The 19,698-nt window shown below is 42.5% G+C and overlaps 1 protein-coding gene across 1 annotated transcript in view; it reads left to right on the plus strand.

Moving 5' to 3' along the window:
- LOC119373146 (pyruvate dehydrogenase phosphatase regulatory subunit, mitochondrial) overlaps positions 1–19,698 on the plus strand; it is a 70,752-nt gene that overhangs the window by 33,068 nt on the left and 17,986 nt on the right. The window contains exons 12-15 of the mRNA XM_037643186.1: positions 3,708–3,875; positions 5,659–5,795; positions 9,729–9,877; positions 16,553–16,760. Of these exons, the coding sequence (XP_037499114.1) occupies positions 3,708–3,875; positions 5,659–5,795; positions 9,729–9,877; positions 16,553–16,760 (662 nt within the window). The remainder of the gene's footprint in view (positions 1–3,707; positions 3,876–5,658; positions 5,796–9,728; positions 9,878–16,552; positions 16,761–19,698) is intronic.

Consider the following 19,698-nt stretch of genomic DNA (forward strand, 5'->3'; position numbering starts at 1 on the left):
TGTTTTCGTTGTTTGGTACAGTTAGGTAGATGTTTATTTTTATCTTGAAGCATGTTTGTATTGTATTACTTGACAGAAAAAAAAGCCTGTTGATTTGTTTATTGTTGGAGAAATGAACAAGTTTATCTTGACAACATTTGTGCAATAACACAGGGACAAAGAAGAGCAACACAAGTACGAGTGCTTTCTAACAACTGGTTTAGTTTTTCGAAAACATTTTCTTAGGTACCCACAGGTCTGCGCAGTCCAGACAACATAATTCATCAGTAGTGCATATAGCACAGCCTGTGAGAACATGCCCTATAAATACGAAGAAAGGAGCGAAATTTTCTTTTCCAGCAATGCAACAGATGATGGCTAATGCAATGTTTTTCAATACAGAGAGCTTCCACTATCTCCCTCGAAGTTTGATTGCGATGCTTAGATATAATAGCAGTACTGCTAAAACAGGGTGTGCATGCGCACTCCTGACAACGCATTGCCAAATGTGTACTAGGTCGTCATTTCAGACTGGACATGTGTCCCCTTAGTCTCTTGTTTACACATCTGCCAGTCTGCCCTAGGTACACATGACCACACGTCATAGGAAAATTGTACACTGCATTCTTCATACATTTAACAAATTGGTGCTTACGTATATTAATACTGAATTCTATGTAGTATTAAACATAATACGATGGTGCCATGTGCGTTACTAGATACAAAAGCGTCTTATGCTCGGGGCAGTGTCCGTTCTGCGGCGTCCACACCCATACTGCGCATGCGCCAACTCTCCCCCCTCTCCTCGCGCTCACGCGAGGAGGTGGCGTGAACGCTGCCTCCGCTTCGTTTCTCCTCTCCCGTTTCTCTCTCTTTGCCACAGCTGTGCGCTCGTATATAGTGCGGCGTGCGCTCACTCCTGTTGCACTCTCCTTCGCAACGGCGCTATACACACTTGCGAACCTGAATGTAAACGGCAACGCCAGCAAGCGTTGCACTGTGCTTCGCAACAGCACTATGGACGCTCGCGAAGCTGAACGTAAACGCCAACGCCGGCAAGCGAATTTCAAAGCTGCGAGGCTGCAAAAGTGTGCGTTCGCTGTGCTTCCGTCATTCTCTCTCTGTGCAACGGTGTGCGAAACGCCATGAACAATATCAACGTCAGCGCTAGTTGCAGCGGCAGCGCCACCGCTGCGGAGCAGAGGAAGGCTCAGGAAGCCGAACATAAACGTCAGCATCGGCAAGCGGTAATTCAAACGCCTCGACAACCACTGCCTCATAAGTCACATAAGAGAAACGGAAACTCGATGCGCACCCCCTGCGATGCTTTCGCATCCCACCATGGTTGCCCATAGGGGGAGATTAAATGTAATTTTTGATTAATTATATTGTGTGGATTGCTCAGATCTGTGGGTACTTAAGCAAACGTTTCCGAAAAATAAACCAGTTGTTAGAAAGCGCTAGTCCTTGTGTTGCTCTTCTCTGTCCCTTTGTTATTGCGCAGATGTTGTCAAGATGAATTTATTCCAACTAGGCCAACTCGCAGTATTAAATAAATTGGTTTCTGGCAACATGCTTTAAAGGGGTCCTGAAGCACCCTTCCTGCTTGGTGAAAAAATACCTACTGCGGAAAACAGAATCTGCTGTGAACAGTTCAGCAAAATCTTGTAGCTGTGTGCGGCAAGGAGAGTTTAGAAGGGCAGTTGCCATTGTCTCAAGCGCCCTCTCCCTCTTCAGAAGGCTGGCACCAGCTCTGTGTCCTCGACCGAGAGACAGTTACTGTGTCACTCCCCCACCTTTCTATTTTCCATTTTCCATCAAGAACCTCTTCTCATCATAAAGCAGATTGTTACTATTGGCTGATAGCTGACATAAATCAAGAGTACCATTGGGATCATATGCGCTTCTTACGACGGGGTGCCGCCATGTTCCAGTGCCGCGCTCTATAGTGTGCTCATATTTGCAGTAGCAGCACTAGTGTACACCAGAATGACACTGCAAACAAATGATCGCATTTCATTACAAGCGCACACATAGCTTCTCTCCCCCATGTCACCTTTCCCTGTGTTAACTTCCCGTGTTCTAGTTGGGATGAAAGAAGGGAAAAGTCACACGGTTCCTTATGAATTCGCCTAAGACAACTCGAAGGTGAAAGCCATTTTCTTCTTTTGTTTCTTTTGAGTCAATTGCATTTTGTACAATACCAAAAAGCCACTCTTACCATGAGTAGTGGCATAGTCAGCCAGAACAAAACCCAGAAATCAAGATGAGTGGTGACTTTGCTTTGAAGTTCCTGCACCAGCTTGCTGTGATGTCATGAATTTTGATGGCATCTGCTCGGTCCTTGTTAAAAATGAACTTACCAAGCTTAGAAATACCTTGAAATCGATAACACCAAGCTGATGTACTAGCACTAGGGTTCTGGTGCAGAATTCAAGATATGAAACTTTTATTATCATTTTCCTTTACCATGCCATACACTACCTTAAAATTAGCAGGCATTGAGTGCTGGAAGAATAGCTGACCAGTATAAACTGATTTAGTCTTCCTCTGTAGTGTCCCTTTAAGTGACATGTTCTTGCTTGGCTCTCCATTTTGCATATACTGTGAACTGGGCTCCAAAAGCGTAACTCTGCAGGTGTTTTGAGGCACAAAAATAAAGTAATGATTGTGATGATGATACCAAAAGTTCTTGAGGGCAGAAAACAACCAAATATTGCACATTGTTTTCCTAAGTAAAGGCACAGTAACGTCAGACCTTCTTATTCTTTTTTTTTTCTGGAAAGGCATATGGGCAGGCGTTTTGATGATCTCATGATTTATCAGTTTTTGCAGACCCGTTTAGGCGAAATTGACAGATGTCAAATTTATGCTTGCATTGGATGGTGTCGGCATAAGAATGACATAATCAGGAATGCGTATCCTTGGAAGGCCGGGCATTTTGGTCTTTTCTTTCATTTTCGCCATGGCGGCTGCATTTTCGATGGAGGTGAAAATGTTTGAGGCCCATGTACTTAGATTTAGGTGCACGTTAAAGAACCCCAGGTGGTCGAAATTTCTGGAGCCCTCCACTACGGCGTCGCTCATAATCATATCGTGGTTTTGGGACGTTAAACCCCAGATATTATTATTATTACTATTATTTCTTTCATTTTCTTCCTCCATACTATTCAATTGTCTTTCATGTTAAAGCACTTTAAAAATCTTACTCAGATCAAGGATAATTCTTTTTCATTAGATAAATTCTTGTCTTTTCACTACTTACACCTGTGCTTCCTCCACAAATTTTGTTAATCGCTGACAGCCACACACCTAATGGATAGCAGCAAGATGGTAAGTTGGGCCACTTGGATCACGTTTATAATTGAAAATTTTGTTGAAGCGCACCAAAAAACAGACGGACAAAAGAGGCTGACAAGGACAGCGCTTGCAAGCGCTGTCCTTGTCAGCCTCTTCTGTTCGTCTGTTTTTTGGTGCGCTTCAACAAAATTTTCAGTTATGAACCTAATGGATAGGTTGTTCATACCAAGCAAAATGCATGCCTCGTCACTCACTTATTAATGCATATAATTTGCTTTGTTGTACAAGTCTAGTAAAATAATTGATACTCATACCTACTTTGTTTTGCCTGCCCTGAGTTTGTTTCTCGTGTAAATAGGCTTCAGTATACGCTTTTAAACAGCTTATGTGTGTTCACAGTTTCCTGCCATTTTTTTATATCTGTGCAGGCATGCATTACAAGCTGTGTTATCCTTTTGTGGAATTTCAAACTGGCCGAGAGCTGCGTATGTCACCCATATATCCTCGTCTCAAACTGGCTGGAGCTGTTTTTGGACAAACAATGGGTTATGAAAGGCCCCACTATTACACATCTAGTGATCCAAACATTCTGACAGGTGAGCAGCCGAAGCTTTGCCAGAAATGTAATCCACATGCTGTTCATGTACAAAATTATGTGCAAGTCATTACTTATGTTACCTCTTGCCTTTGAAAAGATATATTTGTCCTAAAGTAATTATGCATTTTCTTTAAACCCCGATGAACTTCACAGCATTTGGAAGATTTTATTTTGTCTGGAATGAAAAATAATCATCATGCCTTAAAATTAGGCAAGCTAACAGGCAAGCACAGTCATCTGTGTTAACTTCAGTAATATTTAGCCCACATAAATGAAATTTGGTTTCTACTGTACTTAACAGGATGTGTTGTAGCATGAAAGATGGGTCAGACAAGCAAGGTGCAATACGGACGTAGTGCTGTACTCACAACTGAATTTATTACAGAATGAGTACACACAAGAGAGAGAAATAGTGATAACACTACCATATGGCATCTTTAAAGTTGATATTGTTGCGTTACAACGACAGCAAAGTTTTACTAACATACTGCATGCCATTACTAGAATGAACAAAGTATGATTCTACGATATTCCCTGTACTTGTGTTGTGATAATGATAGAGTACACATAAACGCATTTTAATAGAGTAGTGTATACCCCCACATGGGGTGCAGTGCCAGATGTGAGTAAGTAATCCAAAGTGTACAGGTGCTCACTGAATAGTTCGGAATGCTGGACAGGAAGCCGCTTGCCAGCGGTGTATGCTGGTGGGAAAATAGGGCCATGGTCTGCGTGTGCACAGTCTTCCTAGCCAGCAAGCCTCACTCCCTAGTCCATCTAGACTGGCGTTTCCTTGTGCCAAAAGGTGACCTTAGTGCTGTGGTTAGGGGGCCTGGGTGGATGGAGGCTGTGACCCGCTGTGTGTGTGCGTGCGTGCGCATTGCATCATTAGCGCATGTGTGTGTGTGCATTTGTGTGCTTGGATGCCTTCTGTCTTTTGTTATAATGGGCGTCGTTTATCACTGCGATAGCGCTTTCCTGACTGATCAGTATATTTATGCCATGCGACTGTTACACCGTTAAAAGTCACATAATGCTAGCCTTTTGGCGCAAAGCAACGCCATTCTAGATGCACTAGGGTGCGAGGCTTGCTTGCCTAGGATACTGCGCATGTGCAGATATTATGTAGCTGTATTTTTCCACCGGTGTGCTCTGCCGGTAAGTGGCCACCTGTCCGGCATTCTGAATTATTCTGTGAGACTTGTATACTTTATTCAATCATATTTTGACATGCATGTGAGTCAGACCTCATTGTTACTGTACCAGGATGAAATTACCTTCTCAGATTCCATATCATGGTGTTATCACTGTTTCCCTTATATCTACTCATTATATTTCTTGTGCGCATACAATATTAATTTCTTCCAATGAACGTTAATTGTGAGCGTTACACTTTGTCTTAACTTCTTCAATAAGCCAATGTTTTCTCATGTTAAGTAACAGTTTACATCGTGAACATTGTAAGGACAATTCATGCATGCATAAGGGAATGAACTTTTAAGTATGCTTCTGGTTGCAGCTTGTATTGCTTTAAAGGCTTTTTGTGTTGATAATATGATGACTTTGTGACATAATGGGGTTTGCTTTAATGTCTCAGTCTCACTTGATGCTCTGAAAGAGCAATTATTGGCAATAATGTAATCATTTGAGTGTTTCGAGAACTGTTACATTAGATATTTTAAGCAGTTTCAAGGTGCTGTACCCAAGTTCGTCTGCGCTTTCTTTCTTCTTTCTTTCTTATTATTATTTAGTTATTTTTTTGCACTTGTACTCTGCTGTAGGAACGGACCTGCCTTCAGCCAAAGTTGATGTATATGGAAAGCCGCCATGGTTTGATGCAGTGAAATCTGAGTATGAAGCCTGTCGAGAAAGGGTTGCTCTTCTGGACTATTCCTCTTTCACCAAATTGGAAGTTTGGGTATGTGTACCATATAGTGAGTGATTGGAGGGCTCTTACAAAAGTTTTGTAGGATTTCCAGCAGTTGGGTACTGTCTTAGCTATTATGCTAGGATTGTACAGTTAGCAGAATAGGTAGTGTAGTAGGCTTGGGCTAATGTAATGTTGTAGCTACCCTGTAAATTTTTCCAGCTTAAGTAAGCCATAACCGGGACTGCCACTTGAACGCATCCTAAACTGTGTTAGTATTTTGTTTAACTTGTAGAGTCCTGGAGAAATAATATCTCTTCTTTCACTCAGCCATCCATTCCTAAGCATTTGGGAAATGCTAGAGGATTCAAGAATTTTCGGTGAGATTTACCCTTAAAGGGGCCCTGCAACGCCTTTCTAAGTAATCGTCTAATGACTTCATTAAAGGGGTACTGACACGAATATTTTCAGTTCCCGTTTTTTTGCACCAAATGAAAGGTCAAGTCCTCAAGAGCCTAGGAAAGGTAGTGCTAAGCGCGAATGCGCCCTGCAAAAGTAATTACAGTATGTTTTTAAAAGCTAGTTTCGGTTCCTACTGTACCCTGACGTCACAACACGGTATGAGCTTCTTGTCACGTGCTCGCACAATATATAGTGACGTTTCCACGGCTGCTCCGCACCGTGGCTCCGTTGGTGACGCACAAGCGGCCATTTTGGTAGCTTTGATGACGCACAGGCGGCCATCTTCCAAGTTTTGGTACCTAATGTCATCACAACTAGCCGGACTGCTGCGTGAAGTCACCAGAATATGTACTGTAGCCTGACGTCAAGCTAGTGTCGATGTCAGTAAGTGCGCCATGGAAAAATTGACTTTGATATCAAATTAAAATATCTTATCAGCATTTGCTGAGCTTCACACTTGCTCAGAGCCGTCTCTGCATACAGGAGATTTGTATGGCAGAGTAAACTCGCCTTCGAAAAAACGTGTCAGTACCCCTTTAAAGGAGTTCATTGCCTCACGAATCGACTGCCACAAAAATTTTTAGAATCCTTCAAGTATGACCGGAGTTACAGGGATTTGCTGCACGCTTTAAGCGCTTTCTCTCTCCTTTCGTACCAATAAGTGCGCTGAAAGCTACGCAGGGAGGGGGATGACAAGGGGGCAAGAAGATGTGTCCCTTCGTCAACGCGCGTCATGACCTTGAGCACTTTTTTTTTCATTTTTTCTCCGAACGTGCGGCTAACTTTCAGTATGATTGCACACGGGTACACGGGAACATGGTGGCGTCTCGCCATGGCCACGGTAACTATCCAGCTCACGATGCTCAAATCAGCCAAGGGCCGTGGACTTTGGGTATATGGCACAGTAATTGGGGTATATGGCATCATTTGTAGAAAGAAGAGGGAGCGATTTCTAGCTGACTTTGAGAATTAATTGTAAATTCCAGGCCGTGTGCTGCGCTATAAGGCTTGGCTCGCGTCTTCTCAGGAGCCTCGCTTGCTGATCGGCAGTGTTTTCTGACGATGCTGAAAATGTGCTGCAGGGACCCCTTTAAACAGTGCAGTGCCCAAACAGAGTACTACTGACATTAGCGCTGACAGTGGGGCAAGTTCGTGAGGGTTCATCATTATGAAATGGCACAATGAAAAGAAACGCAACACTGATGTCCTCATGTCTTCTTCATCGTCAATGTTGCGTGTCTTTTCATTGTGCCATTTCATAATCATGTACTATTGACATAAAAGCCTTGTCTCTCACTCTTCCTGCTTAGTTAGGTACGGTCTATTAACTCCACAATTATGGTATAAAGCCTTGATTTCTCGCGTGCACTGTAAGTTATTATAGTTGGATCAGCTTTTTAATGTGAACTGATGAAAATGCACGCCATAGCGTGGTTTTTGACGTGAAGCAGGAGAATGGTTTCATCATGAAAACTGGGGGTGGTGGTCACATGGTACCACCAACCATTGATGCATGCACCCATGCTGTGACTGTTCCAGTGAAAACTGAGGGCACTGAGCACTTGAAGGGATAAAAGAGCAGAGGATGTGAGAGGGACCCCTTTGTTCTCAGAGTGCTGACAGCAGTGGACTAGGCTTAACTCTTTCCATACTGCTCCCATAGGGCATCGGTAGCCCGCTATTGATGGTTTGAATTGCCGCTTTCCGAGACATACCGCGCCGTTCATGGACACACTGCGCCATCCGTCTGAAAGGAGAGCAATATTTTTCTTTTTTGTGTAGTTTTTTTTCCTGTGTGGCTTTGATTTTTTATTGCATTTCAAAGTGGCGCCATCATCTAAGTGGAAAGCGAAAAATGGCTGCCACCAGATGCAGCGCGCGTGCACACTTTGAAGGGTCACAGATGTCGGCATTTCGATGTGTTTGTGGCTGATTTTATTGATTTAAGGAGAAGCAGCGAGTCTGAGGTACTGCGTTTTGGTCGGACTTTGAGAGCAATGACGATGCAAACCAGCCCGGAACATTGGTCAGCTTCATTTTCTGCTTTGGGCCGTCTCAGTTTGCATTTGAGCACCAGTCTGCCAGGATGGAAACTTATAGAAACTGTAAGGAATGCAAGTGCATCAAGAAAACCAAGCAGAAAACAAAGGTTTACTGCAAGAAATGCGACGTTACGCTATGCTTTACGTCGAAGGAACTGCTTTGCCGTATGGCACACCCAATTGTATTGCTTACAGTAAGCTTTTTGTCGGGAGAGTCCTGTTCAATGAAAAAGTTTGAATTTTTCAGGGATGGTGCCTATTAGATGACAGTACATTGTGTATAGCTCATAATTCCTGTTATATTTTTTTCTTAGCAGATAGAGGCGTGTCTTTACAAACTATGTTCAATTTTGTCCTGTAGTCTTGAATCTGTCAATTTATATCGCTCGCATAACATACATCTCGTTAATGAAACTTATATGCATAAAAAGTTCATTCATTCTGCTTTTTGTTGATGCGTTAATTAAAATATTAGGTGCGGTAGTTCCTTCAGAAAAAAAGATCCAGTGTAATCTACAAAAAACACCTATTTTCCCTGCGGTACGGAAAGAGTTAATCCTTGTTGAGGGCAGAGAAGCACAGAATGAAGTAGGATGAAACAGCTACTTTGGTTGCATGTAGCTGGTTTTCATCAGCATGGTGATTATGTGGCCTGCAACCAGTGCACTGGGTTCAGTAAGGTATGCATGATTGGCATGATACCATGTGACCACCACCTTCAACTCTATTGATATAACCTGTTTATTCACATTTGAAACTGCGCTGTACATCATGCGTGCTTTGTGATGGACACATGAAATTTAAAATAGTTTCATGAAATGATAACATTTAAGTAGTATTGATTTGCCATGCACTGGAGAAACTTGGGCCTAATTTTTCTGTATAATTATGGTGTCAACAGCTCCCTATAAAACAGAAAGAGTGAGACACAGTCTTTGTGTTAGTGCCTCGTCAATGCTTGCACAACTCATGCCAGGAGTGAACGTGAGGTTCAGTTTGATGATATACTTTCTGCAACACCAAATGATTGCATGAAAGAAGCACATATTTATTAGCATGTCTTAAAAGCATTGTTACAGTTAATCGGGGTTGATTGGCTGTTCTTTTCAGAATTTTTTTAGCAAAATATTTGTATGTTCTGTTGATTTGGCAGTTTTAAAGCTCTAGTTCAATGTTGATTTAATTCAACTTCAATTCGATTTCTCATAACTGCAGGTGACTGTAATAGAAAGCCCCAGCACATTGCAGTTTTATGGATCACTGATTGGGTGATCTCACATGGCAGCCTTGTTTATGGAACTGTGTCACTGGTCACTCCTTTGGTTACAGTAAACTGGGTATAGAAGTTCTTGTAAGCTTACCTTGAATTTTCAAAAAAATAATTTAGGATATGTTTCTACATTTGCAAGTGAACTGTATCTTTCACATGTCAACTTTGACAACTTGTTATAACCATGTTGAATGCTTTTCCTTTGCACAGTCTCCTGGTAGTGAGGTGGTTGATCTGCTGCAATACTTGTGTTCAAATGATATTGATATCCCCGTGGGAAGCATTGTTAACACTGGTATGCAAAACCATTGGGGTGGCTATGAAAATGACTGCAGCCTTGTGAGGCTCGAGAAAAACAGGTGTGTCTTTTTATTTGGAAACAACCATTTTAATTACTTTCTAAATTTATGTCATGCCTTTCAAGGTGTTGACACATAGCGAAATGCATATGGTGATGGCTTGTTCACCATAGAGCAGCATAGCAGCATATGGTGAGATGGCTTGTGCACCATAGAGCACCATAGCATCAGAGTGGAAGCCTGCTAGCATGAGCACTTTTATTATTTGGTGAGGCTGTCGCATGTGTTATGGGCCTTCTCACCACTCAACACAGTTTTTCACAACTAGTTGTAATGGAGTTTCTACTTTTACTGTGGCAGCAGTTAGAAGCTCAAGACTGTGTTCATCCAACCGTCTGTCCTCCCATTAGTTTCGTTGCACTGTTGTCATCATTGTGCTGCTATTGTTATCGTTACGTTGCTGTGTTGCCAGCTGTGTTGGTGAGGGTGAGGAGGTGCCAATCATGCCACCTCCTCACCATGTAATGAAGAAAGATGTAACTTTGCACCCTCCTCTACTGGGTATCAAATTCATGCCACTGCAGCTAAACACAGTTCGGAGATGTGCTGATTAATGAGAATTTGTGTGCCTTTTATGCCTGGCAATTCATGTAGGATTTAGCATCTGTGAGACAGGCTTTGAGAGTGGTGGCATCTATTCATATATTTTGGAAGCAACAGCTGGTGTTTGATGCAGCATTCGTTCACAGCACAACTTCTTAGTGTAGTAGTCATCTGTAGAAATCCTGCTGGAGTGGTTTGGCTCGTTCAAGATGGCTATTCACTGTTTCGCATGTTAGTCATCGAAGTTGTCTTGCTACCATTTTCACGATTGTTGTTATGTCTGTCATTAGTGGTCTGCCATTGTCCAGTGGTCACTGTCGTTGTGCTACTATTGTCATCGCATTTGTCGTAGTTTCATGTAGTTTAAACTTAATAGAGTTTGCACAGGAATGCCACTCTTTAGCGCAGTATTGCATGTAGAGAAAAACTGGAGGAGTAACTGCTGTCACAGTAAATGATTTTAGAGCCAGAGCAACTGCTGCAGTCTGCTTATTTTTGTTCCCTGCGGGTGATTTAATGTCTACTTTGCATACTGTTTTCCACTAACCCTCAGCCTGTTGACCATTGCCTGTGCTTCTATAATCATTGCACGTTTTGACCTAGAGCTGGAGTATTACTTTGGTAAAGGTTATTTTTCCCTTGTTGATACCTATGAACGATTTCTTGAGGTGCAGTTGAGACTCTGCATTGTTCTTGCTTTTGTGTCACCATAAAGCATGGCATCATAATTAGGTATTTAATGCAACATTTTTTTGTATTGTGCCTTATTTTAGAATGCTTCAATTCATGAGTAACAACAGGAACATACAGGGTGTTTTTTTTTTTCAGACAATGCAGATTTTTTATAAAAATGCAATGATAGTCAGGCACCTGTCGTCTTCGCAAACAAACTCTATGTTGAGGCGGAAATATCTTGCTGTGCCTAAAGTTGCATTTGAAATGATTAGCAAAAACTTGTAAATTAACTTTTAATTATTAACTTGAGGACAGTTGTTTATATGGAAAAGTTGTAGGATGTGACAATTTATGGCATACTCATCTTTTAGAAACCCCAAAAACTGCACATAATTTGAAGTATTGCCGTATTTATTCGAATCTAAGCCGATGTTTTTTTCGAAAAAACGATGTGCGAAAGTGGGGGGGTCGGCTTAGATTCGAGTACAATGATTAAGTTTCTTTTTTTCCTGGCCTTGGGAATTTCGGGGGTCGGCTTAGAATCGGGGCCGGCCTAGAGTCGAGTAAATACGGTAATCATTGAAACTCAAGGCCCCAATCGAGACGACATAGAAACTAAGGGCGCTGGGCTCACAGGAAATGTTGCCACTGTTGCATGTGACGCATGATGAACTTTAAAAAAAGGCTTGTAGCAGAGAATCCGTTCAGGAAAAATGGCAAGTCGTTTCAAATGCACAAGTCGACCGCTTGTTATTTGGGTTTGGTGTGTAGTGCTTATCTGTTTCTTTCTTGAATTCTAAATAAGCGGAAAGAACTTTTTCGCTTGTCTGCTAGAAGATGCGCCACAGTGGCTGCCACAGTTTTACACTGTAAAGTAAAAAAAAAAAGTGGGAATTGTGGTCTTATCGGGTACAGCGTGAATCAGATACACACGAAACATCAAGCACAGCGAAAAAGAGATGACTTGCCATTTTTCCTGCCCAGATTCTGGGGCCAGTGCCCTTTTTTTTTTTCAAAGTTTGTTACGTGAAGTTCCAATGTGATGTAACACAGCGGCGGCATTTCCCGTGCACCTAGCATGCTCACTTTCAATGTTGCCCAGATCTGCACCATCAATTTCAATTAGTATTAATATCTCAAATTACGTGGGTTTTCTGGGATTTCTAAAAAATGCGTATGCCCCAAATTGTCACGCCGTACAACTTTTCCATATAAACAATGGTCCTGAAGTAAATAACTAGAAACTTAATTAACAAGGTTTTGTTAACTACCCATTTCAATGTAACTTTAGGTGCAGCAAGTATTTCCACCTTGACGTAGAGTTTGTGCACGAAAATGACAGGTGCCTGAGTGTCATAGAATTTTTATAAAACATCTGTCTAAAAACATTGCCTAAAAAAACACTTTATATCTACAGTTGATTATCCAGTGACTACCATGTATGGCCGCTCATTTTTTTTTAACTTGAACGCGTGACCGCTGACCGCCGAGTCAATAACCGCCGTATAATGGAGCACAGCAGCAAAATGAATGAGAATATGCGCATGCGCGTAATGAGCAGTCCTGTGCAGCTGTCTTCTGCTAGGCTGTTCCGGGAGCCAAACACCACCCCCACTTCTTTTGAGCACCGTTATTGCCATCCTTTTTTCTTTTCTGAATGCTGCCATCAAGTTAGAAAGAAAAGGTCAAGTGGTCGTACGTGAGACGGATGGGATGAGATATACACCCACAGATTATACTACGTGTGTAGTATCAGCATTTTTTCCCCCTGTGGTTCACGCAGCACTTTCCAGAGGCAAAAAAATTACACCATCTCCCACTAAAGGGGACCATGAGGCGATGCGAAGCCGGAGCACTTGCACGATCGCGTTCCGTTGGCGTTCCTTGGGCATGCTACCGACCTTGGGCATGCTACTGACCTTGCGTCGTGGAACGCGAAGAGGAACACTACGCACGTCGTGTCTTCCCTCTAGCCTGGCCGTTAATTCTCACAGGGTGAGCGGGGAACGCGGTCGACAGGCACGCGAGAGGGAAGCAGCGTAAGAGAGGAGAGAGGGGGGGAGGGGACGTACATGCGCTGGCGCTCATCGCGGCGCTGCATAGGAGAGAATTTCGGCATGTCGAGCCCGCATTTCAGAGGAGTCAGCTGAAGCAAGCGCTGGACAACACGCGCAGCGCTCTACCGGCTTGAAGGAGAGGAGACTAGAGGAGGAGAGTAGCGCATGCACCGCGAGAGCAGAAGCGAGAACGCAGAAGAAGCGCAGGCACGTGCTGGGAGAGAAGTGGAGAGAGTAACGCACAGCTGTTGGAGAGAGGGAAGGAGGAGAGTTGCGCATGCGTAGTGTGAGTGCGGACAAGCAGGTCGCGGGACATACCCCGAGCAAGAGATGCTTCGCATCTAAAAAGATATGTGCCACTGCAAGCCAAAAACAGGACAAAAAAGCAAGGACAAAAAATTAGGTGGGATTGGGTTCGTTTCCCATAACAGCCTGGCAGACGAAAGCTGCACTGGACTGTTCAATGCCCGCATGCACGTATTCTTGTTCATTTCGCTGCTGCGCTCCGTCATATGGCGCCTATCAACTTGGCAGTCGACACTCGTACGTTCAGGTTAAAAACATGGGTGGCTGTACAGACATGGAAATAAGAGGTAAGTGTAACTTGAAAATATAGCTTTGCAAGTGCAGGTAATCTGGAAAAACTACTAAGAGGAAAGATGCACACTAGATATGAGAGAGCTTTCAATCAAAATGGAATGACTATCACTTTTTCAAGAATTACCAAAGACAAGCAAAAATGTGCCACTGTGAAATCGTGTTTTCTGCCGCTATTTTGTGTGTTTTTGTTTTTTGGGTTTTCATCATTACTGCTTTCCTGAAGAGCACTGGTGCAAGACACTTTCTCTTGGTCGTTGTCATCCCTTCTGATGTTTTTTGTGCGAGTCTTGCTAGTAGTAGATTGTTTCACTTGTCTGCCTTAAAGCACAGCATGTTCCTTGCATTTTTCTCTTCCATTGCACTGTTTTTATGTATTAGTTGTTTCGAGTTGTGTACCCACTCCTGCTCAGTACACCAAAATACAGGAAGAAGTGCATACTAGCGCTGGTCAGTTTTGGTGACTGTGCTATTGTGCAGCCTTTCCCTTAAGCATTGTGTGCCCTTATCTGATAAACACTCTTGAATGCTTTTAATCTATAAATAGTCTGCTCTTGCCTACTGCACATAAAGTGCCATGTTATACGAAGAGGAGAGTGACATATTGTAGGCCATGCTAACAGTCCCGCAAACTTGATAAACACGCAGCGGGCCCAGATTGGTTGAATTTGACAGCTAACTTCGGTAATCACTTAGCACGGCATGTTTTCCTGTATTGTGTTGTCTTGAACATGTAATTGTCTACTATACTGACTAGAGCTTGACATGGGGTGTAGGTTGTACTCATAGAAGAACGACTAACACACCTAAGCTGGTGCAGTTCTGCAGACAACTTTTATTCTAACTGACTTACATGTGTTTTTCACTTACGGTGGACTCTCAGTAAACGGAAATCTTTAAACGGAACTGCTGCTTAAATGGAACAACTGCCTTTAGTATGATTGGTTTCATACCTGAATGTTTCAACCCAGTTCATCTCTCAGTAAACGGAACTCTTGTTAAACGGAACATATTCTTTTGGTCCCTTCAAGTTCCGTTTAATGAGAGTCTACTGTACTTGTCAATGTGTTGTGCACATAAGTACCTTCTACAATGTTGAGGGTGCTGTATGACATTGCAGGGTGTGCTCAGTTTTGCAAAAACATGGTAAAAGCAACCAAGTGTAAACATTTCTACAGAGCACTCAATTTGTGTGAGAATGACATTTCTCTTTGGCCTTTGCTGTTGCATGTGGCACATGATAATTCCACTAAAACACGCAGTCATTTGTCTGTTAAAGGGTTCTTGAATCACCTTTTTTCGAAGCATCAGAAATGCTTTGGAATGAGTGAAAATTGATCCCAGAAATATATTACTAATAGAAGAAGACAATAAGGTGTAGTATGAGTGGGCTACAAGAGCAGTGTTTACCTTTCTCATTCGTACTGAGTGTCCTCCATTTTGAGAAAGAGGGGCAGTGCCAGTGGCTCCTTTCTGTAAGGGTCTGCTTGCTGACTTCAGCTGAAAGCTGCTGGGGACTACCCCATGCCCGGTTTAAAGAGAGGGCATTACAACTTTCTATTTCGCTTGAAAACTCCACACGACCGCGATGGTGTTACAGTGGTTGAGGTGCTCGGCTGCTGAACCGAAAGACGTGGGTTCAATCCTGGCTGCATTAGTCATATTTCGACGGAGGCGAAATGCTAGAGGCCTTTCCACTGTGTGTTTTTAGTGCACATCAAGAACCCCAAGTGGTCAAAATTTCCGCAGCCCTCCACTACAGCATGCCTCATAATCATATTGTGGTTTTAACATGTAAAACCCCAGAATTGTTAAATTCCACACACAGTGGACAGCTACAAAATTTGACTGAGAAGTTCACTTCCACCTTCTATCCGCAGTATGCTTTTTCTCTCGTCAAAACTTGAAGGGCTCGTGAACCACCCCTTGGGCTTGGTGAGAAAACACATCTTGCGGATAGCAGATACTGCTATGAACATCTCAGCCAAATCTTGCCGTCGTGCGGGGCAAGAAGAGTTTACCAGCAGAGCGTGAAGCTACCATTTTCTGAGGCTCCCTCTTTTCATACAGGGGCCCGTCCTCACTCGCATCGGAGCTGCCAGCGCTCGCTCTGTGACTTCAAACAGTGGGTAGCATGCTATTTGCCAATAGCCGACATAAAACAAGAGCAGCATTTGGATCAGATGCACTTCTTGCAATGGTGTGCCGGCGCTGCATTCCATAATCTGCTAACATTATATAATAAGCCACACTTGCGCACTTATGAATCACCATGGCAAAGAGCGATCACATTTCATCAAGCGTGCACAAGGTCATGACGCACGCTGATGTAACTTCTTTCCCCCATGTCACGCCTCCCTACTTAGCTTCCAGTGCGCTCGTCGCGACGAGAGACGAGAGAAAGTGCTTAAAGCGTGCGACAACCCCGGGAAACTCGACTTGTTCTTGATGGATTCAAGAAACTTTTGCGGCAATTGATTCGTGAGGCAATAAACTCCGATACTGAGGTAATTTGATAATTGCTTGGAAAAGTGGTTCATGACCCCCCTGAGGGTGCTTCAGGGCCCTTTAACCTTCGCCATCCTTGCATTGTAGACAGTACCTTTAAAAGTTTAATATGTCTCTTTGTCCTTTGATGTCCTAGTCTCATTTGGCTGTAATGTTATGATCAAGTGGCAGACTTGCATGTGGAATTACCTTTTTTTTTTTTTTTTGACAGCCCAGGTATAGACTTTCTGCCTTGTAATTTATCTTGAAGCACAGCATGCAGGGTCTGATTTATTGTACGTTCTCCTCTGGGCAGGTACATGATAGTGGCACCTACCAAGCAGCAGATGCGCTGCCAGACATGGATTCGTCGCCATGTGCCCTATGACAGCCCTATTGTCGTTGCTGATGTCACTTCTATGTACACTGCCATCTGCATCATGGGCCAGCGAGCACCAAACCTCATGTCAGAACTTACTGACACTTCGTTAACATCCAAAGACTTTCCACTGTTCACATGGAAAGTGAGTGTTGTACCTTGTAGCTGCGTAACACTCCTGCATGCATGCATCTTTAGAAGTAAAGCTTTGTAAAAAGAAGAAATAAGTAGGGGTGTGCGAATATTCGAAATTTCGAATATTTTTCGAATAGTGTTTGCTATTCGATTCGATTCGGACTGGAATTTTACTATTCGAACTATTCGAACTTCCCAAAAACAAATACAGTCAACGTCTGATTGAAAGTGACCCCTTCAGATTTTTAATATGCTTCACCTCATTACACTCCCGCATTGCGGCAAAGCTACCTTTCAAGCTCCGTTATGGTCGAACTTGGCCAAAAGACAGTCAACGTCTGATTTGAAGTGGTCCCTAGATTTTCAATACGCTTCACCTCATCACACCCCCGTATTGCGGCAAAGCTACCTTTCAAGCTCCGCTACGGTCGCAAATGTATTAACTCAAGAAAACGCTGGTTCCAACATGGAGATGAAAGATGTGGCAGAGGTGGGGGCTCAATTAATGCTGTTTTGGACCTGAAATTTGGGCAGGAAGTCCGAAAAATCGGACGCCGAAGCTTTGTAGCATCCAAAATTTCAGATGTTCTTATATATCAACGTCTACGAGGCAGATTTGGAACCCCGGACTTGAAGGGAGCACACCCTTGTCTGCCACATCAGTTGGGCTTCCACAGAAATTGAAAGAGGAGGAGAGGCTGAGGAAATGGCATCTTTGCCTATCACGTGTAAAGTGTTGTCGGCAACACTTTGGTTGCACCAAATCATGTACATAAATACGATTCGGCCTCTACATTGCTTCATTCTTGATAAGACAACTATTAAACACCACCCCGCTAGCGCTTCATCAACCTAGCAAAAAGAAACACTTTCATGTTGCTGTCTCATTAGGGACACTTACGGATTCTCTGCAACTTTTTTCTGTAAATTTCACTTCGAAGTATTCGAAAAATGTTTGAGAAATATTCGAAAATTATTCGAAAATTATTCGATTCAATTCGCACTCAATCTTTATTATTCGAATTTGCTTCGCACCCAAAATTTTGCTATTCGCACAGCTCTAGAAATAAGAGAATGAAAGTAGGGTGCTATGTTTTAAACTAGAGGTGTGTGAATATTAGTACTAATCTTAAATACAAATCAAGTAGTTGTTGCTCTTCTGTTTGTATTTGATTAAGAAATTAACTGTCTAAAATTTCTGAATACGTATGTTTTTGTTAAAAAAAAAAGGGATCATGCAATTACTGAAGAATTTGCTTCTCATACAGCTTTTTCGCTTTACTGGATAAAAATTTTCTAACCGTATTCGATGCGTGCAACTGATAACGTAGAGAGGCCTAATTTTATTTTTTCGAACAGACTATACAAAAACTTTATTATTCAACTTGTTAAGAAATGGGAAACTATCCAATATTGCAGTTGTCTTTTAGAATATGGTATTTGTATTCAATTTGATTAGGAAGTTCCACTTTTCAAACACTCCTATTTAAACTTTTTAAAATCAGAACAGTGCTGCTTCATCAGAATGTATGCTGCTTAGGAGAAATGCATGTATATATACAGGGTGTCCCAGCTATCACGCAGCACGATTTAAAAAAAGAGGAACGGCGTTATGCGAATCAAACCTACAGCATATTGTTCCTAGTACACTAGAGTAGCCACTGCTATTTTTTTCGTTAATGAGGTTTAATTAATTAGTCATAATTATATTTCTAACTCAACAAGTACTCGCCTAATTGTCAAAATGTCAATGAGGCGTATGTAGGCATGTTCAAATGGCATCTAACTGCGCTACTTTCAACAACGTGCTAATTGCGCGCTCATTTTTTCCGCTTGATCAAGAAAGCCCGCGAAATATGAAAAGTGACACGTGACTAGAGTGTTGCGCGCATCGGGAACCAGCGCCCTCAAACAGGCTCCCTATGAGGCAGACAGTATCAAGGAAAAAATGCAGAAAGAAAAAAAAAACCGTATCGCCCTATCTGCCACTCCCCGGCCTAGAAACGCACCGCTTGGTTTTACAGAGTCAGGCCGTAATCGGAACACCTGCCGCGTTATCAATGAGAACAGTCGGCCGTGAGATATGGATGATTGCGGCGTACTATCGAACGGATTGATTTCCAGCGAAATTGCACACATATCGCTGGCGCCCGACCTATACCCTTGCCAAAATGCGAAACGTTGTCTTTCACAACAAGCAACAGGCAAAGCAGTTGTTTGCAGTAAGCTTATTTGAGGGCGCTGGTTTCCTTTGCGGGTGGGAGCGTAGTCACGTGTTATTTTTCATAATTAGCGGGCTTTCTTTATCAGCTGGAAAAAATGAGCGCGCAATTAGCACGTTGTTGAAAGTAGCGCAGTTAGATGCCATTTGAACATGCCTACATACACCTCATTGACATTTTGACAATTAGGCGAGTACTTGTTGAGTTAGAAATATAATTATGACTAATTAATTAAACCTCATTAACGAAAAAAATTGCGGTGGCTACTCTAGTGTACTAGGAACAATATGCTGTAGGTTTGATTCGGGTAACGCCGTTCCTCTTTTTTTAAATCGTGCTGCGTGATAGCTGGGACACCCTATATACTGAAGAAGCTTTTCCAATAGGCCAAACATACTTAAGAAGAGAAGAGACACAACTAAGCAGTTATCTTAATTTTATTTGCCAATGGTTTTGACCGGTGGGCTTGTCTTCGCCATAAGCCCTGACGAAGACCGGTCCACCGGTCGAAACCGTTGGCAAATAAAATTAAGATAACCGCTTAGTTGTGTCTATTCTCTTCCTTTATATATATATATATATATATATATATATATATATATATATATATATATATATATATATATATATATATATATATGTGTGTGTGTAGTTATTAATAGGCTTGTGTGAATGTTCCAGCACTTCGAATATTAGAATGAATATTACAGTATCCTACGCCTAGAT

This window comes from Rhipicephalus sanguineus, chromosome 1 (genome assembly GCF_013339695.2).
Source record: "Rhipicephalus sanguineus isolate Rsan-2018 chromosome 1, BIME_Rsan_1.4, whole genome shotgun sequence".
NCBI lineage: Eukaryota > Metazoa > Arthropoda > Arachnida > Ixodida > Ixodidae > Rhipicephalus > Rhipicephalus sanguineus.